Source organism: Chelonoidis abingdonii, chromosome 10, assembly GCF_003597395.2.
Source record: "Chelonoidis abingdonii isolate Lonesome George chromosome 10, CheloAbing_2.0, whole genome shotgun sequence".
In the NCBI taxonomy this organism is placed as follows: domain Eukaryota; kingdom Metazoa; phylum Chordata; order Testudines; family Testudinidae; genus Chelonoidis; species Chelonoidis abingdonii.
The window spans coordinates 11,152,818-11,176,846 of NC_133778.1; the positions used below are offsets into that span (position 1 = coordinate 11,152,818).

Consider the following 24,029-nt stretch of genomic DNA (forward strand, 5'->3'; position numbering starts at 1 on the left):
TACAGGAACTGGTATTTCCCCTTTCACCTCTAAGAAAGCAATTCAAGCCCGTCCTTAGGCAAAACCACTCCCCAGGGGCGGCTCCAGGCACCAGCGCTCCAAGCGTGTACCTGGGACGGCAAGCCATGGGGGGCGCTCTGCCGGTCTCCGCGAGGGCAGCACGCACATTGCCTTCGGCGGCATGCCTGCGGAGGGTCTGCTGGTCCCACGGCTTCAGCAGACCTCCCGCAGGCTACCGCCGAATCTGCGGGACCGGGGACCTCCCGTAGGCAAGCCACCGAAGGCAGCCTGCCTGCTGTGCTTGGGGTCGCAAAATACCTAGAGCCGCCCGTGTCACTCCCAGAGTAGGATTTGGTGTATTGAACCTGAATCTATCTCAGAGACAGGGCCAATTACGTACTCTCAGCAGAAATGAGGATAATGGATGGGACACGTTGGGAGAAAGCTGCTAACTCAAGAGCAATCTGTGTAGTTTCAGTTTATAACAGATTTTTATCAATCCATTACAAATGTGGCTGCAAGGCAGGACTTTCAGAGTGTTCCATCAGCTTTTTAATTAATTGGTAAAATCTGGGCTATAAAATGTAACTCATAAAATGAAGCCTCTTTTCCTGAACACACAAAGAATGTGGAAGACATAAGACTGCATACTCAACACAGCCAGGAACCGCGTATTTATTTTCAAAAGAAATGAATTCCTTTGCAAGTAACAAGCTTCTTTTTCCTCTAATTTGAAGCCAGCAGCAGGGGCTTTGTTTACTGACTACACAAGGATACTCTACCACATGTGCAGACTGGGTTTCCAGACGTAATGGGTGAAGTTACAGTCACTGTGTACGCCGAGCGCAGGGCTGAGCGAGTCACAGCAACCAGCTGCGACAGCCCATGGTGGAATCAATGATGGAACAGCCGAAGAGTGGTGTGAATGAGAGTTATTCCCAGCTCATTGCACGCTTCGATCACAACCTGGTCGGCAGCTGAGCCAGACGGGGCAGCAATAAACTGTACTCCACTCTGAACAAAGATTTGGAGAAGCTCAAGGTTAGTGATGGAAAGCAAAAACAACTGGACGAATTGTGCAGTGAAACTGGGAAATATGATACAACCAGCACAGACTTATGCTCTTCTCCGCCTGGATTGTCAGCCCCCAGCTCACTGTATTCCTGCAGTGCAATTAAAAATCCGTGGCTGGCCCATGCCAGCTGACTTGGGCTCAGGGGGCATGGGCTGCGGGGCTGTTTAACTGCAGTGGAGACTCCTGGGCTTGAGTTCTAGGACCCTCCCACCCTGCAGGGTTCTAGAACCTGGGCGCCTGCCTGAGCCTGGAAGTCTACTCTGGAATTTAACAGCCTCTTAGCCGGAGTCAGGGCCCAGGCCAGCTGTAGACATACCCTGGGAGTCCTAGACATGAACCAGGACCCCACTGCACTAGGTGCTGTACAGCCACACAACAAAAAGATGGTCCCTGCCCCAAAGGGCTTACAAGCCAGTGAGTAAGTTACTCACAGGACTAGTAAGTAACTGCTTCTCAGTGTGAGTGAAAGGTTCACAATCTGCTCCTCTGAACTTAACAGCATTATCTGGGTATTTTTTGGCTACATTTGTCATACTTTTACACTCCTTTAATTCTAGAGCCAACATCCATGGTGGTTATCGAACGTCTCTTCATGGAGAACCACTGTGCTCCAGAAAAACCTCTCCTAGAATGCAGCAGTGCTAGTTGGCACATTTCACACATCACATGTATAAAATGCAGACACGTTCCACAGTGCACAAATTGAATGACGAAATAAAGCAAAAAAAACCACCTGGGTGTTTTGCTTACGTCACCCTGACATCCAGGCCTCATAGTGACCTTACCCGTTTAGCTCTGTCCACATTATCCCTAAAAGGGAAGAATGCGTCTGAGCTGAGGGAGACTGCATCCAGCTGGCCAATCCATTCCTTCTTCTCGGCCTCAGAGAGCTGCGCTGGGACCTCCTCAAACAGCGCCGTCCATTTCACCAGATCGTCCCCCTGCAGGAACAGAGTCAGCTTAGCCTGATGGCATTCGCTCCTTTTACTGCTCCCTGGCTGTCACCATCCCAGCAATGGCTTCTGGGCCACCCTCCCAGCCACCTATTCATACAAGCAATGTCACATCCCTTTTACATCCAGGTGCACATCTATTCTACAGTCCTGATCTTACGTGGTGCTCTGCTGCTGTGCACTTCACACCAGGAATTTACTAGATCCGAAGTGACTGTGGAAAGAGATCACCAACCACCGCTCCTGCTGCCCTCCCTGCTCCTCGCTCGTTTCCGGCCCATATGCTTTCTTTGGCCTGTTTGTGCTTTGCCGCTCGATGTAAACACAGGACACACACACACACAAACAGGATTTGGTATAAGGAGCTTCACACATGTCTGATGAACAGGAGCTTGCCTTATGAATCACCTTCTTAAACTGCACTAATCCACCTCCCATGCCATTCCGTTAAACAAGCAGTTGCTGATGTATGGATGATTCACAAGGTTCCCATTCCAGCTGTTGAGTTTATACTTTAAAAGGGCATATATGCTTTACTGAGACAGTTTCTCACTGCCTGTAACAGCCTGGCCCAGTTTGATTCTGCGAATCTAAGTAGCCATAGAAATGAGCTGCAAAAAGCAGAGTGAAAATACAGCAGGAAAAGTTTAAGTGCTGGCAATACTTTGAACCTTTTATTCTTTGTTTTCTAAGATTCAGAATTAATTTAGTGCCTGTTGGAGACTGGCAGATAAAACAGCCCTGGAGACAGACATCCTCTGAACAGGTGGAAAGTCAATGCTCCCTTCCACTGCAGCACACAGTGGATGGGGAAAATCAGGAGACATGGTTCTATCTCCTGGCTCTCTGCCACTGACCTGCCATGGGATCATGGGCAAGTCACTTCCCATCTTTGTGCCTCTCCAGCCACCCCTTTTGTCTATTTATAGTGGAAGCTCTTCGGGCAAAGCCTATGTCTTTGTGCCAGGCGCTGGACACATACATAGAGGCCCCATGCTAGGCTGGGTCCTGGAAGTCCTGCTGCCCAGTAGTAACAGCCCTCCTGCTACCTCTGGCTGCGAAAGACTATTACAGCTTTGCAGCCCACTTGTGTACCTAGGACTGCAGGGATTATGATTGTGGGGGCAGCGCCTGGGGTGTGGACAATGTGTCTCCCCTAGGAACTGGGCAGAGATTATTTTCACACAGGCCAGACGGTTCTCAAACTCGAACGACCTCTGGCCATTAACAATCTGGATCTCATTTGACCTGTCCCCAAAAGTGAATGACTGAATCCCATTACCCATCCAGCCCTCCAATATGCTCAACTTTCCATACAAATTGACTGCAGAAGACAGATGAGTAGCTTCGCTAACCAAAAGACCCAAATCTGTCCCTAGTTATTACCTCTGGTTTTTGAGGGGGCAAAGAGTGCAACCCAGGAAGCATGCCCAGTGTGGCGGGAACAAGGAACGGCTCCTCTCTCTCAACAACATTTAAAGAGTGTGATCTGAAAGATACAGCCCTCTCGGGATGGTGATGCAAGACTGGGATGAGAGATGGAAGGGGGAAAAAAGGGGCAAAGGAAGAGAACACCTACAAGATCCAAGAATCCCTGCCCTGGTCCATTCATCAACACTGATCCCACAAGAAAATTCGCAGAACCTCCTGGACGGTCTTTAGGGAAAATCCTGGCGCGTTACCTCGCCGATGGTCCCGGTGACATACTGATCGATGGCGTTGGAGATCTCCGCCCTCTTCACTCCAGCTTTGAACTTCATGGCGAGCACTTGGGGGTGATGTCTCAGCCACCAGTGGTTCGCCTTGTCGCCGGCAAGACGCGTGCAGTGGATTCGGGACTGCTGGCCTGCCCCTATACCGATAACCTGCAGCACATACAGAATTCTAATGAACAGCACATGCACGTCCCTGCGCACTGTGATCTTTATCAGAGCAGCCCCAACCCCAGAGCCATTATTCACAGATATGAAGGCAGAGAAAAGCCTTCCAGTCCCTCCCCTGACGGTGATGAGTGCACTAGAGATACCTAAGCCCTTCAGCCTGCAACTTGCATCTGGGACAGATCCCAGCACTTATGACTTCACTGGGGCTCCATAACTGGGTTCTTTGTGGACATTGGGCTCTACCTGTGTTCAACAAGAAGCAGGATTGGGACCCAAGTAACCAGGACTGGCACTGTGTTGAGAACAGGCTCTGTCCAGGCTCCCAAGTTCTTTACGTGGCTCCCAGGTTCAACTACTTCAATTCCCCACCCCACGCTTACTAGTATCTCTCCCAATTTTCTTAAATCAACATTTTCTAGCCTAGGCACAAAATTTACTTGACCCCACCTTCACCACAATGATGTTTGTTTCTCTCACCCATTCAGTCCATGCCCTGTCACTAATTATTATTATTTCATAGACTCTAGGACTGGAAGGGACCTCGAGAGGTCATCGAGTCCAGTCCCCTGCCCTCATGGCAGGACCAAATACTGTCTAGACCATCCCTGATAGACATTTATCTACTCTTAAATATCTCCAGAGATGGAGATTCCACAACCTCCCTAGGCAATTTATTCCAGTGTTTAACTACCCTGACAGTTTAGGAACTTTTTCCTAATGTCCAACCAAATTCTCGACCTTGCTTGCAGTTAAGTAAGGCCATGCTTCTTAGTTCTATCATTAAGAGGCAAGGTGAACAATTTTCTCCCTTGCTCCTCAATGACACCCTTTTAGATACCTGAAAACTGCTATCATGTCCCTCATCAAGTCTTCTCTTTTCCAAACTAAATAAAACCCAATTCTTTCAGCATATCCTTCAAATAGTCACGTTCTCACGAACCTTTAAATCATTCTTGTTGCTGCGTTCTCTGACCCTCTCCAATTCTCCCACATCTTTCTTGAAATGCGGTGCCCAGAACTGGACACAATAATCTCCCAGTTGAGGCCTAAAACCAGCGCAGAGTAGAAGCGGCAAGAGTGACTTCCTCGGTGTCTTGTTACACAACACCTGTTAATTGCCATCCCAGAATCACGTTCGCTTTTTTTGCAACAGTATCACACTGTTGACTCAATAAATTTAGCTTTGTGTCCACTAAGTGACCCCCTACATCTCTTTCTGCGCATATCTCTTCCTAGACAGCTCTCCATCTGTATTTGTGGAACTGATTGTTCCTTGCTAAGTGGAGGCACTTTGATATCTTATTGAACTCATCATGTTACCTCAAGACCATTTCTCCAATTTGGCCAGAATTGATTTTGAATTTTTGACCCTGTCCCTCACAAAGCATTGCAATCCTCCCAGTTTCTATCAATCTGCAAACTTAAGAAGCGTACTTTCTAATGCCAACATCTAAGTCATTTGATGAAGCATATAGAACAGAGCCAGTCCCAAAACAGACCCCTGCAGAAGACCCACGTGTATAGCTTTCCAGCAGGAATGCGAGCATTAATAACTACTAGAGTACGGTTATCGTAGCACAGTTATTGCAACCCCCTTATAGTAGCCCCATCGTAAAATTGTATTGCCCTATTTATCGTATAAAGGATATCATGCGAGACCGTTATCTAAATGCCTTTACTAAAAGTCTAGGTTATGAAGCCACATGCACGCGCTTCTTTCTCTCCGGTTATCACAAGACTGTGTATCTTATCAAGAGGAAAGCTATCAGATTGGGTTGACACATTTGTTCTTTAGCAAATCCATCTGGCTATTCCCTGGTCACCTTACCAGCCTTCAGTGTTTGCAGGATGATTTCTTTAATTACTTGCTCCATTATCTTTCTTGGCACAGAAGTTAAACTAACTGGTCTGTAGTTTCCTGGGTTGTTTTTATTTCTCTTTTTATAGATGGGCACTATATTTGCCCTTTTCCAGTCTTCTGGAATCTCTCCTGTCTCCCATGACTTTCCAAAGATAATAGCTAGAGGCTCAGATACCTCCTCTATTAACTCCTTGAGTATTCTAGGATATTTGTGCTACCACAGCACCCTAGAGAGGGACCAGGTCTCTATTGTGCTAACAGCTGGAGAAATGGACTAGCTACATTTTGCCTCCTGCATTTGACAAGTACCGGCACGCACCTTCTGCCAAGGGAGTTAAACTGTCACACCCAAAAAAGGTTTCGTGCAGTTCTAGCTTTCAGTTAAAAAGCGCTCTGTCTGCTCTACGAATGACATGGGCTGGTGAGAGATTCTAGCCATCCTACCTGTTCCTGGAAAAAGGTATTGGAAAGAGAATTCAGGTCTGTGCCCAGACCACCCCTGCGGGTATAATCTCTCCAGGCGCCATGGTCGGCATGGTATAAAACCACTATATGGGTTAGATGCAATTTCTGGCATATTACAAATAAGCCCCAGTCACGCCTGATAAGGAGGAAAAGCAAGTATTCAATCTGGACAACTGGCCTGTCAAATCAGGGCATAACTTGAAACATCAAAGCTTTGCAGCTGCCAATACATTTCCTATTCTGCCATCTGCCAGAAAGAGGAAGATTTTAAAATAGCTGCACACTAAACCAAGCCCTTACTTAGTGGGTTTGGAGTTTAATATAAAACCGGGCCCCGGGCGGTGGGGAGCAACGTTTGAAATGGGACCTTTTCAAGCCACCTAGAATGAAAGAGGCAGTGTATCTGCTTTGCCTTCTCAAGCCCTGCTCTTGTCAGACAGATTCTTCAATCAGCATACAGCTTTTCCTTCTCTCCTTTCAACTGGGGCACACCCTGGAGTTCCTATTTTTGGAGAATCTTCAGCTCTCCTGAAGGGTAAGCCCTGATAGCAGTTTGCACTGTTTAACTAAGTGTGCCATTAACTGCACACCTACGCATGCCAGTCTATGTGGCCAATTGGAAACTACAACCATTAAAGGAGAGGGGATAATATTAAAATAAAATCATCATTTATTTTAAAAAATTAAAATAAATTTATCATGTTTAAAAAATAAATAAATAAATCCCACCCCACCCCGGACTACACTGCTGAATTTCCCCCCAACCTAGAGGGCCAGTCGCACTTTTGTGACACATCTTTTATCACAAGTCCTGCCGTCTCCAGCCCCGCTGGCTCCTTCTACTTATAAAGCCCTGGCATGCTTTGAGCTGGGTCATTCGCACACCTTGGAGCTGCCGCCCACCCCCGCCCCGAGGATGAGGTACACTCTTCATTCTACAGTATTGCGTGGTTCATGGTGTCGAAACATCGGTGTGATGTTTTTACACCTCAGCGAATTTAAAACAGGTGTCTCTGGGGTTTGTGTTATGCATCCCGTTGCCCCCCTCTGCAGCAGAGAGCATGCTAGGAAGCCACGCGGAGCAAAAGCCAGTGAGCCACATGACATCTGGACATGGTGCAAAATGACAAGCAAGGTTTTAATGTATACGTGCACTGACTGAATCGCGTAGCCTTCTTCTTTGAAGGCATTCGCATGCAGGGCCAGACTCAGCACACAATTACTACTGGGTGTAGTGCTTACTACTGCTAGTCCCACAGTCTTCATTATCACGTCTACAGTCATGTGCCTGTCTGTATGAGGTATTAATGTGGCCTCCATCACTGCAGTATCTGAGCATCTCACAATCTCCAATGAAAGATCCTCACCACGCTCCTGGCAGTGATATTAGTCCCATTTTATAGATGGGCACTGAGGTACAGAAGCTACAGGTCTTGAGGTGCCTAATGTCCACCGATTTTTAGTGCTTTATGGATGGTCTGCCTACCCACACTGGAGAGGATCAGGTTAATGTAGGCCTGAGATGCCCATTAACCTATCCGGAGAGCAAGCCAGACCTACTGAAAGATGAAGCCCAGCTGGGGAGAAGCTGGGTGAGGGGAAAAGAGAGGCCGTCTGGAGCAGAAAGAGACTGCAGGGCGGTAGTGTACAACTCTGCAGTCACTCTTGGTAGCTGAGAGCCCTGAGGAGAACAGGAAGAAGACTGGAGGACCAGGACGAAGCCCGGTGCAGGTTGAGATCGTGGGAAGACACAGGATTGGAGCAAGCTGTCAGGGAGGGGGAAAAGCCTGAAGAAAGGCTACTGGTGGGAAGGAGTCCAGGGAAGCAGCATCAAGGTATCTGACAGAGCAGAACATGGCTGCTCAGCCTAGGGTCCCCGGAGTGGAATCCAGTGAAGCAGATGGGTCTGAGTTCCCCTTCAGCAGCTGGGAAGGTGGCATGCAGCCCCCTGACAAAAGAGGATGAGGGCAATTTAAAGCCCTGAACGAAGGGGTGCAGGGACCTTGGGTCCAGAGCTGAGAACCGAAAATCAGATGTAAGGATTAGGGTGACTGATTGTTGGACTTCGTTGTGGGGCTAAATGTGACCTGGGCCAAGCCATGAGAAGTGAGACTACCACAGGACTGAAGTGACTGACGGCCGTGGATGCTAGAGAGCAAAGAGCCGCTGTGCCCACGCCCAGTCATGAGGGGGCGAACGAGTGGCGAGTCCACTCTTCTACGTGCCTAAATACCTTGGATCTGAGCCTAGGCGACTTGTCCAAGGTCAAACAAAGCCTGTGACCAAGCAGGGAGCCGAACTGGGGTCTTGAGTCTCACCAGGCCAGCCCCCTAATGGCTGGAAGCTGAAGCCAGACAAGTTCAGACTGGAAATAAGGGGTACATTGTTAGCAGTGAATAATTAACCACTGGAACAACTTCCCAAGGGTCATGTTTTCCCTAAGAGAAACACTAATTCAGCCAGGAATTATTTCAGGGACATTGTAGGACCGTGTTACGCAGGAGGTTGGCTAGATGATCAGAGAGGCCTCAGAATCTATGATCATCATGCTCCTCTAGTTCTGTCTCTTCAGTGGGACTAACTGCCCCAGACTGGGCACACAGCATAATGCGCATGCGCGCGCACCGCCCCCCTCAACCCTTTGAAAAGTTCATTAACCCTCCTCCCCCAACACACACCTTTTGAAAAGTCTCATTAGCCCCTGGCTCAGGGTGAGTACATTTTGTTTTCATTTACCGGTAAAGCACTAATCTGTCCTCTCATTTTCACTGCTATAGCAGGGGAGTGGAATGGATTGTGCTTGGGCTGGTTGCTTTTCAGGGCAGTTTTGCAAGGCTGGGCTGGGCTTACATCCCCAGCTATTTCAAAACCAAAACTTGCAGGAAAGTAGAAACCCCCTTTCATGGTTTCTAGCTGTGTCCATTAAGCCGAGACTGAAGAGTTAACCAGATGGGAGATGCTGTGATGAGACCAGCAGCCCTGGCCAATTCCTCAGACTTTCCGACGCAGCTAGATTGCAACAGATGTTAAAGCTATAAGTCAAAGGCTGAGTAGCAAGAAATGAATCATTTGCCTTTTCATTCATCAAGATGTAATTAGTTCACCTTTTACCAGAGCTGTAAAACACACCTCCCCCAAAGAGTAAATGAAGGACTCAGGCTGTGGTCTGTCTTGGGCTGACACTTTCTATCATTTGCTCATAATTAATTTATTGCTACTGTGTTTAATAAATCCATGGAGTCGAATATGAGCAATGTTATTAATGTCATGATATGAAATAACAAAAATAGTGCCCGGCTTTTTTTAATGGTGCTTTTCATCAGTATATCTCAAAAGCACTTTATAAAGTATGATCGTTTTACAGATGGGGAAACTGAGTGACTGGCTGTGATGGGGCAGCTGCCCCTCACTGGCAGAAAGGGGGTTAAAAGCAGCCCTAGGGAACCTGTGCTGGAGGCAGCCAATTAGAAAGGGGCTGAGAGGAGTAGCCAATCATGGCCTAGCAGGCCCATATAAGAATGCCCGCAGGCAGAGCAAAAGTTCAGAAGCTGACTGGAACTTGAGGGGAGGGGACCAGGCTCCTAGTAGGGTGAAGAAGCCCCAGCACCTGGGACAATTCAGTGCTGCAAGCAGGAACCGGGGGAGACAGAGAGAGCTCCTGGCTGGCTGCTAGGGCCTGCAGGCTGAGGCCCTGAGGTAAGGACAGAAGAGGGTGCTGGAGCTGTATGGGAAGCCGCCCCAGAACAATGGACTGCAGTTGCCACTGAAGGAAGTGGATGGGTGAAGATTGCAAGTCCCCCAGAAGAAGCCCTGTACCTACACAGAACCCCGATGAAGTTAGTGGGATTCTACCTGGCCACAGAAAACTACCTCCATTGATGCACTTTCAGCATCAGAGCTTTATCTTTTTTATTTCCCTGGCAACCTATGTAGTCTGGCTAAATTAAGAGATCTACTTTTACGCCTTGGATTCATTCTGAGTAATGAGCGAAGTCTAATGCCCTCTTAAAGTTTAGATTATAAAGAATGTTGTAGTATATATTCCCGAATGGACAAAATGCAGCATGATAGCTGAAAAATGTCTACAATATTTAAAATAAAAGATAAATGGGTCTGTTTTATCTTTAAGACACTGTTTTATCTTTAAGACACTCTGAATGGAAAGGGGGGGCTCAATTGTGATTTTTAATTTAGTAATACTGATAATACCCAACTCTCATATCATGCTTTTCATCAGTAGATCACTAAGTGCTTTAATGTCTTAGTGATCCTGTGAGGTAGTATTAACCCCCACTGTACAGATGGGGGAGCTGCGGCTAAATGACTTGCCCAGGGTCACACAGAAAGTCTGTGGCGGAGCAGGGAAATGAACCTTGGTCTCCCAGTGCTCTAACCACTGAGTCGTCCTCTCTTTCCTGTGTCATTAAGGAGTGCGAACCAACATGTTGCCCAGCATTATAATGGTTGGTTTTGCCATTGTAGGAAAGCAGACCAAAGTAAGGGAGAAGGGCCTTCCTGCAATTCTTGGTGACTGTTGGTTTACTGCAAATTAAGTGACAGTTCTACAAATGCTGCTTCCCACCCCAATCCTCCCCAAACCTAATTAGCAACCTGCCCTGCTTGCAGCATCTGTTCCACGTACAATTCCAAAGAAACCGATCTGGTTGAAAGAAATCATGGGTCACTGAGATACAAAAGCTCCTCTGAAAGAGGTGGGTTGTAGGTAAGGCAACCCCATGGGAATCAAAGGAATGGAAGTTGGGAGCACTCAGCACTGTGTAGGATTGAGCCAGTAGTCCAGAGACTGCACACATCAGATGCCTAGACTATGTTTTAAAACAGTTTGTCATGAATTATCAATCAAGTTTCCCTTCTCAACTTCTACTTGGGGAGGTGAACACTGAATATTCCAGAGAAGAAAGCTGATCTTAAAGCCATGGTGAGTGATCAGCAAGTCAGTTATCTCCAGACAGCACTTCATACAGGGAATCGCTTGAGCTAGGTAACTCCTTAATTGGAATGCTATATGCAGGGACATAAGCTCTCCTTTATGTGTATCTCAACAATAAGGGAGGGTGGTGTCAACTCCTAGGGTACGTCTACACTACATGCCGGATTGGTGGGTAGCGATCATCTATCCCGTGTAGTGTAGACGTGATAAATCGATCCCCGATCGCTCTCCGGTGCTGAGCTCCAGCTCGGCGAGAGGCAGAAGCAAAGTCGATGGGAGAGCCACAGGGTGCTGCGAGGACATGAAGTAAATAATTTTAATTCAAGCTAAGATACGTTGACTTCGGCTATGCTATTCTCGTAGCTGAAGTTGAGTATCTTAGATCGATCCCCCCCCCGCCCACAGTGTAGTCCAGGCCTTAGAATCCCAGAGGGTATTTCCTAGACCTCCTGAATAACACGGGCACAGAACTTTACCAGGTAATTCCTGCATCAAGCCCATGAAGTAGCGTATTTTAGACAGACATTCAATTTTGATTTAAAGACCGCAAGTGTTAGAGATTCCATTGGTTACCCTCACTGGTAAAAAGAATTGTACCTTATTTCTAGTCTGAAATTGCGTAGCTTCTGCTTCCAACCATCAGATCTTGGTCATTCCATTAAAATAAAGGCAGAATGTACAATAAAAACCAAGAAGAGAAACATGTATGCTTGGCTTAGAGATTTCCCCATGAATGTGCATAAGCAAATTATCAAGCAAACCTAGGACAATGACCCAGCTGCAATTCTGTTTATACAGACATGATTCTAGTCCACTTCTAATCCATCACAAGGGCCTTTTCACATACACATGGGACATGCATTACTCCAACCACTGCAGAAACATCTGCAGTAGCACATTAAGCTCATCAGTAAAAAGGCAACAGGGGTTGATGGGGCTGCTGCTGTACTGAGTGAGCAGAAGAGGAACTTAGGCCAATCAGACCTTTGTCCTGGGGCAACCAGAATGAATGCTTTCAGAGATAGAGATCTATTTAAAAAGCCTCAGAGAGAGAAAATGCCAACTTTCCAGCCAAATGCCTTGTCAGAGCTGTGTAGCACATGACACCAGAAAATACAGTGAAGTAACACAGGGGTGCATTTTAACTCTAGACAATGACAATCTGGTGCATTCAAATGAATAACACTGAGGATGGATTAAACAAGGTATTTTTAAAGGTGACATGCAAAGGAAATAAATTGGGATTGTGACTGATTTTGCTTCTACACTTCTACCCAGATGGAGTGCGGTCCTCGGGAGCCAAAAAATCTTACCGCGTTATAGGTGAAACCACATTATATTGAACTTGCTTTGATCCGCCAGATTGCACAGCACCCCCCCCCCCGAGCGCTGCTTTGCCACATTATATCAGGTCGTGTTATTTATATCGAGGTAGAAGTATATATGTTGGGGGGAGAATGTGAGAAATTCTGGTTTTGTCTCACAGGGTTAGTGGAATAATGACATCACAACAGCAAGCAATTGAGAGGGGAAATGAATTTCAGTCAGCCTGTTTAAAAGTCTTTGGTAACATTTAAATACAATGCGTAAAGAACACCTGGGAGCAAATAGAACGAGGAGTACTTGTGGCATCTTAGAGACTAAAATTTATTTGGGCATTGGCTTTCATGCCCTAAAACCCACTTTGAAAGCTTATGCTCAAATAAATATGTAAGTCTCTAAGGTGCCACAAGGACTCCTCATTGTTTTTGCTAATACAGACTAACATGGCTGCCACTCTGAAACCTGGGAGCAAATGTTTTTGTTAAACATTCACACCCCATCTGTTCATTTATGGTGTAACTTTTGACAACACACATGAAAGCCCACCCCCTAAGGTAAGTCTTCCATCAAAATCAAGGAAGACTTGACATTCTTGATACTCTAAAGTTAAAAGACAAACAGAACAAAAACCTCATCTACTTGCAAAAAGCCCTTCTTTATAGATCACAAAGCAGCAAAATAAGGCAATTAAAATATATCCTTTGCGGGTTGCCTTTAAATTAAACACTGTCAGACACCAAGTGTGAAACCGATTCTAACATGCTAATGCTTTAAAAGGCCTTTCTCAAATGAATGCCCACCAACAAAAAGACCCCTGATAAAAACCTGGACAGAAGATTTAAAAAAGATTCAGGCCCTGATCCTGCAAACATTTAAAACACGCACAAAATTATTCGAGTGTTTAATCTTTGCAAGCTTGACCCCCTAGTCCCTAAATCACCATCCATTCCTTGGTTGTGAAAAGATCCCATGATTTTGCTTTCACAGGTGGCCACTTGAGAGCTACAGAACTTGTACTATTCTACGTAACAGTGTCTAAGGGCAGGTCTTCAATACCTGCCAGATCGGCGGGTAGTGATCGATATATTGAGGGTTGATTTATTGCATCTAGTGTAGACACGATAAAATCGATCCCTCATTATGCTCCCCGTCGATTCCAGAACTCCAGCTCACGAGAGGCGAAAGCAGAGTCGACAGGGGAGCGGCAGCGGTCGACTCGCCGTCATCCTCATGGCCAGGTAAGTCGACCTAAGATACGCCGACTTCAGCTATGCTATTTGCGTAGCTGAAGTTGCATATCTTAGGTCGACCCCCTCCCCTCCTTCTGCTAGCGTAGACCTGGGCTAAGCCAGCCTGCTTATACTTGTTTAATAGCTTCCAGTACACTAAGTGATTTTAAAGCTGGTGCCTGATAAAACGGACTATAGGCCAGTTTGGCTGATACTAGTATAGTCCCCCATAAGCAGCCCTGTTTGGTTACCTGCCCATTCTTAGCATAGCAAACTGAATTGGACTGGGTGTACTTGACAGCGATAGTGGCCACAGTCAAATTCTGGACAGCAGACTCGGGCAGCTGAAACAACAGAAAGCGATAATGAATGTATCACTTCAGTAACTGATATTTAAAACGTTCTGCAATGGGCTATAAATCTGCAAACCAAAAACCACTGCATGTTCTACATAATACCAGAGCAAAATGACTAAAAATTACCAAGAATCTGATTATCTACTAATGTCATCAGTTCTTGTAGCCCAAACCAACCCTAAACTTAGGTCTCAACAGCTAAGTGACTGATAGTCAAAGACTGGCCCTAATTCTGCAAACATTCACGCACTTGCTTAACTTTACACTGGTGAACAGTCCTGTTGAATTCACTACTCACATGTACAAAGCTAAACTTGTGCTAACATATTTGCCAGATCAAGGCCATAGTTTGAAATTAGGCTGACCAGATGTCTTGATTTTATAGAGAGAGTCCCGATTTTTGGGTCTTTCCCCCGTCCCAATTTTTCACTTGCTGTCTGGTCACCCTATTTGAAATGCTGTTGACAATTTTATTTTACACTCATTCTGCCACTAATTTGTTAAACTGTTTCCCCATTTATGACGTTTCTCAGCTCCCCGGGACATATTTGACTATTTCTACATTAATATAGGTCTGCTACTTCACAGTGAAAAATTAGGACAAATGTAAAACACATGTAACTAACTGCCCACTGGTGATGTGTAAACCATCTGTGCATGGAACAGAGAGATCTAGGAGTTTATACAACACAATGCAAGCCAATGAGACTATTAAACAGTGACTCTGAATGAGACTACAATGGTTTCTTACCATATTGGTGTGGAACTGTGGAAATTAAAAGAGGAACTTCCTATTTATAATCTTGATAATCAGCAATAAAGAGCTAGATCCTGCTCATCTTACTCAGGCAAGTAGCTAAAACGAAGGCAATGGCTCTACTTGCATGAGTAGATTTGGCCCAGTGCATCATTCTGCTGAAAACACAAGTTTGCCTGAACGTTTTAGGGTCTCTTATGATAGAATTTCACTTCCTTTCCTGATTGGAGTCCACCAGTTCACTCGAACGGTCCTCTCATTTCTCACCAATTCACTTACACTTACATTTTTGTTTTTGCTAACAATGTTCTTGAACAGGGACCGATCAATAACGCCGTTGTTCCTCTTCTGCGTGAGATGCAACCCAAAAAGGGTTCGAATCTCATTTTCATCTGGCTCATAATCAAGCTCCATCTAAAAGCAGACAAACAGAAAGTAGTGATTCATGCTCTTTGAACCCTTCCGATCCAACGTCCAGCAATGACCCTTTCAAATCTGACTTCCAGCAACAGTTTACCTTAAAACACAATGTAAATCTTTTACATAATCCAAAAGAGATGAGTGGAATGGGGATGGGATGCCAAAACAGAGGTAGTACCAGCAAACTGGAGCACCAACTTCTCAGCACCAAAACAGAAGTGTCACTTTAAGGGAGAACATAGGTGATAGGCGTGTGCACACTGGATGTTTAGACACATAGGGCCAGACTGTGACCCACAAAGATCCACACGCAGAAAGGACCTTCCCTGCACAAAACTGCCCCCTCCCGTGTGGCAGTGGAAGAGGGCAACCATCTTTGCAGACTTCCCCAACCTTTACAGGGCGCATAGATGGTGGAGCAGAAGCAGGACTTGGGGAATGTGTGCTGTCTCTTCACTCTAACATTAAGCCAAACACCAAGCATAAGGTCTTTATAGGGAATCTGGTGACAAGCAGTGATAGAGTCTCTCAAGCATTAAAGATTTACTAGTTACTACTGCATCCTTGCAAAACGGATATAACTTGGGAGGAATCAGCCTTCAAGACTGCCTGTAATTTCTTTCCTGCTTGCCTGAAGCACCTGAGCCACCTTCTAGAGCTCCTCTGACAGTAATGCTTGAATCCGCCTCTCATCTAAAGTTGGAATTTTTTATGTGCTGCTACTTAAGTTCTTAGCTTTCCTGTGTGCGTCAGCCTCTCAGAGAGGGACTGGGATAGGAGCTACATGGATCCTTTGGCTATAGTATAAAATCTCCTATGGAATCTACAATGAAACTGGCAGAATTTAAAGTCCCATGCACGCTCCTCAGCACTTGTGAGCAGGGGGCATGAGGATGGGAATCTGCATGATCTGGCAGCGTCTTGTTAAATATTTGACAAGTACTGCTATCAACATAATATGGAATCATGCATTACCGCGGCGTCTAAACTGTGCCTGCAATGGGATTATTCTTCATCACATGGGATTCAAATATGGTGGTTTTTTTTAAAAAAGGGCTTGCTGTCATCTTTGGTTGTACCCACAGATTGATCCTGAGAACATACAACTTCTGTTTTGTTGTTTTAAAAGGCTGGGCGCGCGGATGTAACAAATTGCTCCAAATGCGTATCTCAATTATAAGATTAATGACAAAGCTGGAGAATTTTATAGATGGCAGGGGAGGTACCTATAAATGTCAGGAACAGATAGGGAGGTTGCAGCGAAGCGGAGAGCAATCCAGAAATTGTATTTCTGTAAAGTATTGTTGCTAATGTGTGTATCATTACAACAACAACAACAACAAAAATCAGTGAACACATTATGAAAAATGTCCTGTTTAATATAAGTCTTTACTGTATCTTCATGGACATGCCACTCTGTGAAATTCTAGATCCTTTAGAAATCTAATCCCAAACTGAATCAAAACCCAATTAGCTCAATGGGAACGTTCACATGCTCTCCAATGGGCTTTGGATCAGGCATTATCTGTGTGTAGTTCTAGCACTATAAGCTCTGATTGGTAGAAACAATATTTCCAAGTAGTATGGAGAGATGGCCACAGAAAAGCAACTTATAATGAAGATGGAGCTTTGGGTGGGCTGAGAAGTCTACACTTAGACCACAAGTAACATGAAACATGTAGCACACCCACCTGGAGGATACAGTAACTCCCATTTTTCTTTCTGGAGAGTATTTTGAGAGCTTCCTCCTCATAGCCTGGGGCCACTATACCATCAGATACCTGCAACACACACATACACATAGCGTTAGCCCCTGAGGGGAAAGAGCAACACTAATATGCCATTTTAGATTCTGTCATTAGAAACATATTAGACGCCTGGTCTGAAGCCAGCAAGAGACTATGGATTTCAATAGATTTTGGATGAGGGCTCAACCCTGCAACTGCTCACAAGTGCAAGTAGCATTACAAATGAGCATAATCCATTTAAGGACAACAGGATACTCACATGCTACGTGTCTGCAGGTTTCAACCATATGGACGGGTGCCACAATGCCTACAAGAGCATGTGTTTTTCTGCAGTGAAGTCAATGGAAACACACCTCCCACACATTTCCTATGGGTGAATTCATTCCTGTATCTATCTGAAACAGGTTTCTTGTAATGGCATACTGGAAATACTTTACCTACTATACAGAAGGCACGTTTGTATTACGTTCTCTTTACTTTGAGCATCTCTGAAATTCAGGGTGATCAGTAAAAGTCCTGGTACCTTTGTGAATGTATTTGTCTAATTGGGTTCAGAAGAGATGCTTTTTTGATGATGGCAGGTCTTCTTTTCTAAAAACAACTAACACTTGCCTACGCAACAGAAGTGGTATGCATATATGGAGCAGCACGTTTTGGACCCAAGCTCTGACGGGTCAGAGACAGACAAAGAAACTCCTCTTTCAAACGCACTCATTATTTCAAACTCTTGGATACTTTGAGGACACAAATAGTGACAGAATGGAACCGCGTTGGCCCAAACAGAATAAAAAACTGACAGAAGTGGTTTATTTTAGGGCCATAAAGTGATACATTTCCTTATCATTCATACGCTGCTTTCTTCCCTTCTTAAATAACGCTCAGCAATACGAAGCTCAGCCTACAACAAACATGAACACTGTTTGGTTAAGTATTAACATTGTCTGATTTAATTTTGCCTTCAGGGTTGTCATCTATTCTAGTGACTTATGCGATATGCTCAGTTACACGGGCAAAGGGGAACCCAGCAGAATTAGGAGTATTATAGGTTCGTAGGCTCAGTCTACTGGGTAGGTAGCAATCTACAAATGCACTCCTTTTTCCCCCAGGAAGAAGTAGGCAGGCACTTGTAGGGACTACTAGGAATTCCCTACTGTTCCACCAGAGCTGCTGAATCACCTATTACTACAATACAATCAGGGGTTTAGAGACTTGCTTAAGTGGACAGTGAAGGTTATGATCCATCTTGGAAGTTAGTGGTTTGATTGTTCAGTTTTCACATTTGCTGCCACTTATGAACCACAGCTTGAAAAAAATAATCAAGACTGGTTTAAATTCTGCACCCTGGATATTAAATGATTGGAATGGACCAATAAATACAAATGAATAAAATGGACAGAAACAAAAATGGACCAATTAAAAAAAAAAAAAGTATGACTGGAATTGCCATTACAACCAATGGGCTCACGAAGAGCTCTTCACCTTTGCAGAATAACTTGCCATTCTTTTACTAACCTCTCTGGAAATGATTTTAGCAGTCGGGACATCACAGATATCAGAGAGCGCGATGAAGTCACCAAATGAAGACATCCGATCAGCACCTGCAAAATAATGTTTAAAAAGTGATTCAACTGCAGCACACAAGCAAACCCACACCTACACCCCACCAAACCATTCATGACTCAGTTTCTTTCCTCAGAGTTTGCTAATTTCATCACAAAGCAGAAGAAAGGGACACTTAAGAATCACAAGGAAGGAAAAAAAAAAAATCTAAGGCAGCCTCCCTGCCACAAACTCATCCTAAAATATTTCTGTAGGTTCCTATTTTCCTCCTCCACATTCTCACTTACAAAGCTTCTGTAATAAATGTCTTATATAACACTGACTTTTCTAAGCAAAACCAGAGTCAAATGTACATCATAGCCATTTTGTATTTTATATTTAATGAACTGGTGCTCATTTAAAACCAGAGACAAATTGCACCAGATGACACTGTGGAGGTTTCCCATTTAGTCAGGTCAATGGTCTTTAGTGTCACCCTGCAACAACCTAGCCATTCGAATTGTGACAGTGAATGCCAATTGTGTAGTAGTGCTTTTACATGAACAAATGACCATCAGAGGTGACCTAAAAACTGGGGGAGCAAAACTGGGTGTGTGTCAATTATTCCCTTTTGAAACTGAGATTTTATCTACCTGCTCTTCCTGGAACATGATAGACAACGGGAGAATGAGCAGAATGACATCAAAATATCAAGAGTAAAATCTGAGCCCCTGAGAAGGGGCAAACATTTTTTATAGCCTTCCTTTTTTTGTTTCTGTCAATACTTTAAACTCAAATATAAACGAACAGTTGGGAGAAAAGATTTCTTTGTGAACGATTCAAGAGTACACCACCCACAGTTGAGGGCTGAGAGCTTCCAATTGTCCAGATTCTGCCAGCAAAAGCAGGAAAGAGATTTCTGAAGTGAAAACAATCAGGAGTTGGTTGAACTAGCTAAACTCACTTTGACTGAGAGCCAATCCTGATTTGAATCTAGGTCCCTCAAGAGGAGAATGGATTGCGCATTAATCAACAGAGTTATTTAGACACTTCTGGAGAAAAACCAAAAACACAAGAGCTACTCGGATCTTCTAAATATCACCATAAACTTGCAAAGAGAAGAACCTGTGAACCACACAGCACGTTGCTCAGGAACAAGTACTATTGGTCTTCTCAGTTCTTTGCACAGATTAGTTTTTCACTTGCCATCCCACCTCTTGCTCGTGCATATGCAGTTGCCAAAGGCGTCAGGGTCGCATGTAAATCATACACCATGCAGGCCTGAGCTTCTTCCACCGTGAGTGGCAGTCCAACAGCAGCACCTGGTGGATAAAATGAGCAAAAACGGTGGAAGAAGAAAATGAGAACTATATTCTGGTCCAACTCCTTCATATCAGCAAAGTTGCTGGGGCATTTTAAGAGGCAAGAGGATGGACACTGCAGTGGCATTCAAAGAACAGAGTGCCTGTATTTCTTCCATAAGATGAATATCAATAAGAACCCCCATTTACCTGCAGGACTGACGTGTTTGAACGAGGCTGCTGCAGGAATATCTAAAGCCTGCTTGAGTTCTTTCACCAGCTGCCAGGCATTCAGTGCGTCGCACAGGTTGATGAACCCAGGGGATCCATTGAGAACTGCACACAGATCATAAATGCACATTAAAGGGCAAAGGTCCCTCTCTCCAAGGAGCCTGAACACCGAGTATAAGTTATTTTAAATGTAAACTGCTACTGCTTAGAACTGAAAATTATACAAGCTGTTTTCTTTTAAACACACCGAGCACATAGGGAAAGAATGAGCTGTTTTCTGCCCAGCTGCTTTGGACATTGTATAGCATAGAGTTCACAGAGCGGAGCTGAAACACAAGGCCAAGGTTCTACAGGACACCCACAGAGGAAGGATAGTCCTGCAGTTTACTCACTGCACTGTGACTTGGGAAAACCAGGTGCAGTTTCTGTCTGTGCCACAGGCTGCCTGTGTGACTTTGGACAAGCCCCTTAGGCCCTGATCCTCAAAGGCACTTAGGCATCCAACTCCCATTGATTTCAAACTCTCATTCCAATGGGAGTTTGGAGCCAGATCTTCAGGTTTTCAAGCACTGAGTAGCCCCGTGCCTCAGTTTCCCCACCTGTAAAATAGGAATAATAGCACTTTCTTCTCCCACCCATTAGTCTCACATGTCTACTTTGGGCACAAACTGTCTCTTCCTGTCTATATACAGTCTAGCAGTGTGGAGTCCTAATCTCTAAAGAGGACATTGTAATAGAAGTAGTTAAAGAACATGGGAATACTTTATTCAAATATGTACATTTTTGCTCTCTCTCTAGTGAGGAACCCAAGATGTTTTGTTTTTTTTCTAAACTAAGTGGATATGGCCCTGATTCAGCAAGATACTTAACCACATGCCTAACTTTAAACACATGCGCTGTCCAATTGACTTCAGTGGGACTACACACAGGGATAAAGTTAAGCAAATGCTTTTCAGCAAAGTACTTAATCTGGACCTTTAATCAGACATGCTAAACCAGAAGAAGAGCACAATCTCTCCCAGTGCCCCAAATGTGAAATAATCTCTACGTATTTTAACACTACCATGGCATCTGCACACTCAAAACTATAAACACAGAGAACCACCTGTATTTGTGTTTCTGAACCGGAGTGGGGGGAGAAGGGGGATTGGAAGGATGATGGGGAAAAAAATTGTTCTTGTGTTCCTGAAGGAGACTAGGACACCTAAAACTAATACCATTCTGCTGACATGCAATGTAGACTTGCTAGCAAATCAGCTTTCAACTCCTGTCTGAGTCTCTTATGAGGTTCTTTAATTAAAACTACAAGGCAATGTGAATCATTAAGACCATTTCTTACTGGCATACTGCCTACACGTGAGGCACGAAAGCCAGAACATCCGAACAGTGATACGGCAAACACTATTATGAGACCAAAAAAAGGAGCTATCCCCACCATATTTGAGGATCATTCTGATATCACGGGGATAAGGAAAGGGAAAACAGCAGAAAACTATCTAGAGAAGCATGAAACAGAAGCCCTGTCTATATTAAAGGATCAGCTAGAAAAACAAGTGAAAGTAACCGATTGGTGAAATTTTAGAGCCACAGATGTCCGAAAGGATGCTAAATAAGAAGAAGAGGAAGGAGAACATTTTAAGAAACAGTAAAAGATTTTTCTTCCTGGATTTTACTAATAAGTTAGGACAAAATAAGCTGTTGCAACTCAGTCTTTACACACTGGCTTAAATGGAACTGCATAGATTTACACCAGTCAAAGATCTACCCTTTAATATGAAATTACTGTAAAACTCAACAGAAACTGTAGATACCGAATTTCCTCATGACAGCTACTGTCTCTCATGCTGTTCATTCATTTAATTTCAAAGTGCTTCCTACTCACCAACCAACTCTTTACTAGAGACTTTTGCTGTGTGGCATTCAAACTAAGCAACTGCAAGACACTTCAATCCCAGGCAAACATCATGCCACAAAACAAGCCTGCTACTGTAATGGAAACAAATCTTTCTAGAACTGAGGTGCCAGTCTGGAAAGAACTTTGTCATCCTCATAGGATACCAGCACATCATCCTGCTTCTTTTAAAATTAACAGAACAGAAATATTTATCAAACACTTTTGCCTTTGTTGCAGCATTAACAATTTTACCATCTCCACCTAGTAACGAGCCTTGCAATCCATTGCTAGGATTTATTTTGTTCCTGATTGTTATGTATGTTCCACTGTCATGGGGACAGGGAAAGGAAACTGCTGCAGGAAACTAGCTGGAAAAGCATAAAACAGAAGCCCTTAGTTAGAAAAGTTAAAAAAAAAAACGAGGAACAAAAAATCCTAGAGAACAAGTTAGGCACGTCACTGGTTCTGCTTAACCCTAGGGAAATAAATACATATATTGCCTAGGATCAGGCAAGACTAATCAAGCATCAAATTTACTTTCCCTGGGCTTCCCACAGCCTTGCAGGGGAGAAAGCAGCCAGAGCTGCACTTGGCCTACTCCCCCGCAATACAGCAGGCAGCCACGGGGGGAGCTACTGACCAAGGGATAACAGCTGCACAGACATTCCAGCCTCATACCTTCGCACAACTTGTCCTGGGCCTGCAGAGGGCAAGCTGGGAGGTGGCGCCCCCTCTTGGTAGAAGAAGAGCTGATCCAAACCCTTCCCTTTTAAAGTCACAGAGCACAGCACAGGAAGGCATTCCCAATTCAGAATCAAATACACACTTTCCCAGCAGTCACCCTGGAGGGCCACAGGGTGGACTCTGCTGCTGTAGCTCAGGCAATCCCTCTGTCTTACCAGTCAAAGGAAGCTTAGGCCTCAACGTATAGAGCTGTGCGGGGGTCTGGTGGGGGTTCATGCCATACCGGAGTGGAAGCTGGGCAACCCCCTTGCTGTACTCCTTCCTGAAGTAATCGGAGATCGTGCCATCATACTGAGCAGTGTGAGTGAAAGCCTGAGGACAAAACAGGCAAGACCGTTTAGTTTCTAGGACACGCTCTCCAAAGGGAGCACAATTTTTTTCTAAAGAAGAAGATGGACCTTCAGGGCCAGCTGACGTCTGGTTTCCAAGGAGGTGTCTTGACTACTCGATGCCTTCATCTCTTCAGCCACAGAGGTATAATCTGCAGGGTCACACACGACTGTCACACGAGCATGGTTCTTCGCAGCAGCACGTAGCAGGGCTACTCCTCCTTCAAAAAAAGAAACGCAGAAGTGTGTAACATTTCTCTTCCATATCCAAAATACTTGGAAACCCACATCTTAGTGTAAGGTTGATGCCCTCTGACCTAGAGCTAAGGTATCACGGTTCCCTTCTTTACTAATATTCTATGGTGCCTGACATCTGAGGATCTCAAAGCCCTTTGCAAATATTAATGGTCTTGTATGTAAGCTCTGAGATCATCTTTCCCTCTTAAACCCAATCACACACAGCTATTAAAATATCTTTGATCGCATAAGATGCCTGGTCCTTGCAAGAGACCTGGTGAGCAGACACCAGAGATAGGACATCATTCAGAAGCTTTCTCTTCATGAGACGTCGAACAGGGATGCTGTCCTGTTAGGTTAGTAACTAACATGAGGAGCAAAGCTACGTATCAGAGAGAAATCCACAATTGCAAGCCCTCCCTAGATAGCACAAAATCAAGGGTCCCTCCCAATATCACAAGGGAGTAAATGGCGCACAAAGATAAGCCCCTGTATTTGTAACTGCTCCTTACAATGGTGATTCTCCTGATGCTTTTAATTGCTTAGCTGTTCTTCCCCAAAGCATCTCATAAACTCATAGACTTTAAGGTCAGAAGGGACCATTATGATCATCTAGTCTGACCTCCTGCACAATGCAGGCGACAGAATCTCACCCACCCACTCCTGTAACAAACCCCTAACCTATGTCTGAGTTATTGAAGTCCTCAAATTGTGGTTTGAAGACCTCAAGCTG

General features: G+C 44.8%; 1 protein-coding gene across 1 annotated transcript in view; it reads right to left on the reverse strand.

Annotated features, from left to right (window-relative positions):
* Positions 1 to 659: 659 nt before the first annotated feature.
* The window catches only part of ATIC (5-aminoimidazole-4-carboxamide ribonucleotide formyltransferase/IMP cyclohydrolase), a 32,617-nt gene continuing 9,247 nt past the window's right edge, over positions 660 to 24,029 (reverse strand). Inside the window, exons 6-16 of the mRNA XM_032805313.2 lie at positions 23,129 to 23,280; positions 22,886 to 23,042; positions 20,072 to 20,197; positions 19,775 to 19,882; positions 18,534 to 18,619; positions 16,965 to 17,054; positions 15,139 to 15,267; positions 13,992 to 14,084; positions 3,711 to 3,893; positions 1,861 to 2,016; positions 660 to 1,014 (exon numbers count right to left, since the gene is read on the reverse strand). Coding sequence (XP_032661204.1) covers positions 895 to 1,014; positions 1,861 to 2,016; positions 3,711 to 3,893; positions 13,992 to 14,084; positions 15,139 to 15,267; positions 16,965 to 17,054; positions 18,534 to 18,619; positions 19,775 to 19,882; positions 20,072 to 20,197; positions 22,886 to 23,042; positions 23,129 to 23,280 — 1,400 coding nt within the window. The 3' untranslated portion in view covers positions 660 to 894. The remainder of the gene's footprint in view (positions 1,015 to 1,860; positions 2,017 to 3,710; positions 3,894 to 13,991; positions 14,085 to 15,138; positions 15,268 to 16,964; positions 17,055 to 18,533; positions 18,620 to 19,774; positions 19,883 to 20,071; positions 20,198 to 22,885; positions 23,043 to 23,128; positions 23,281 to 24,029) is intronic.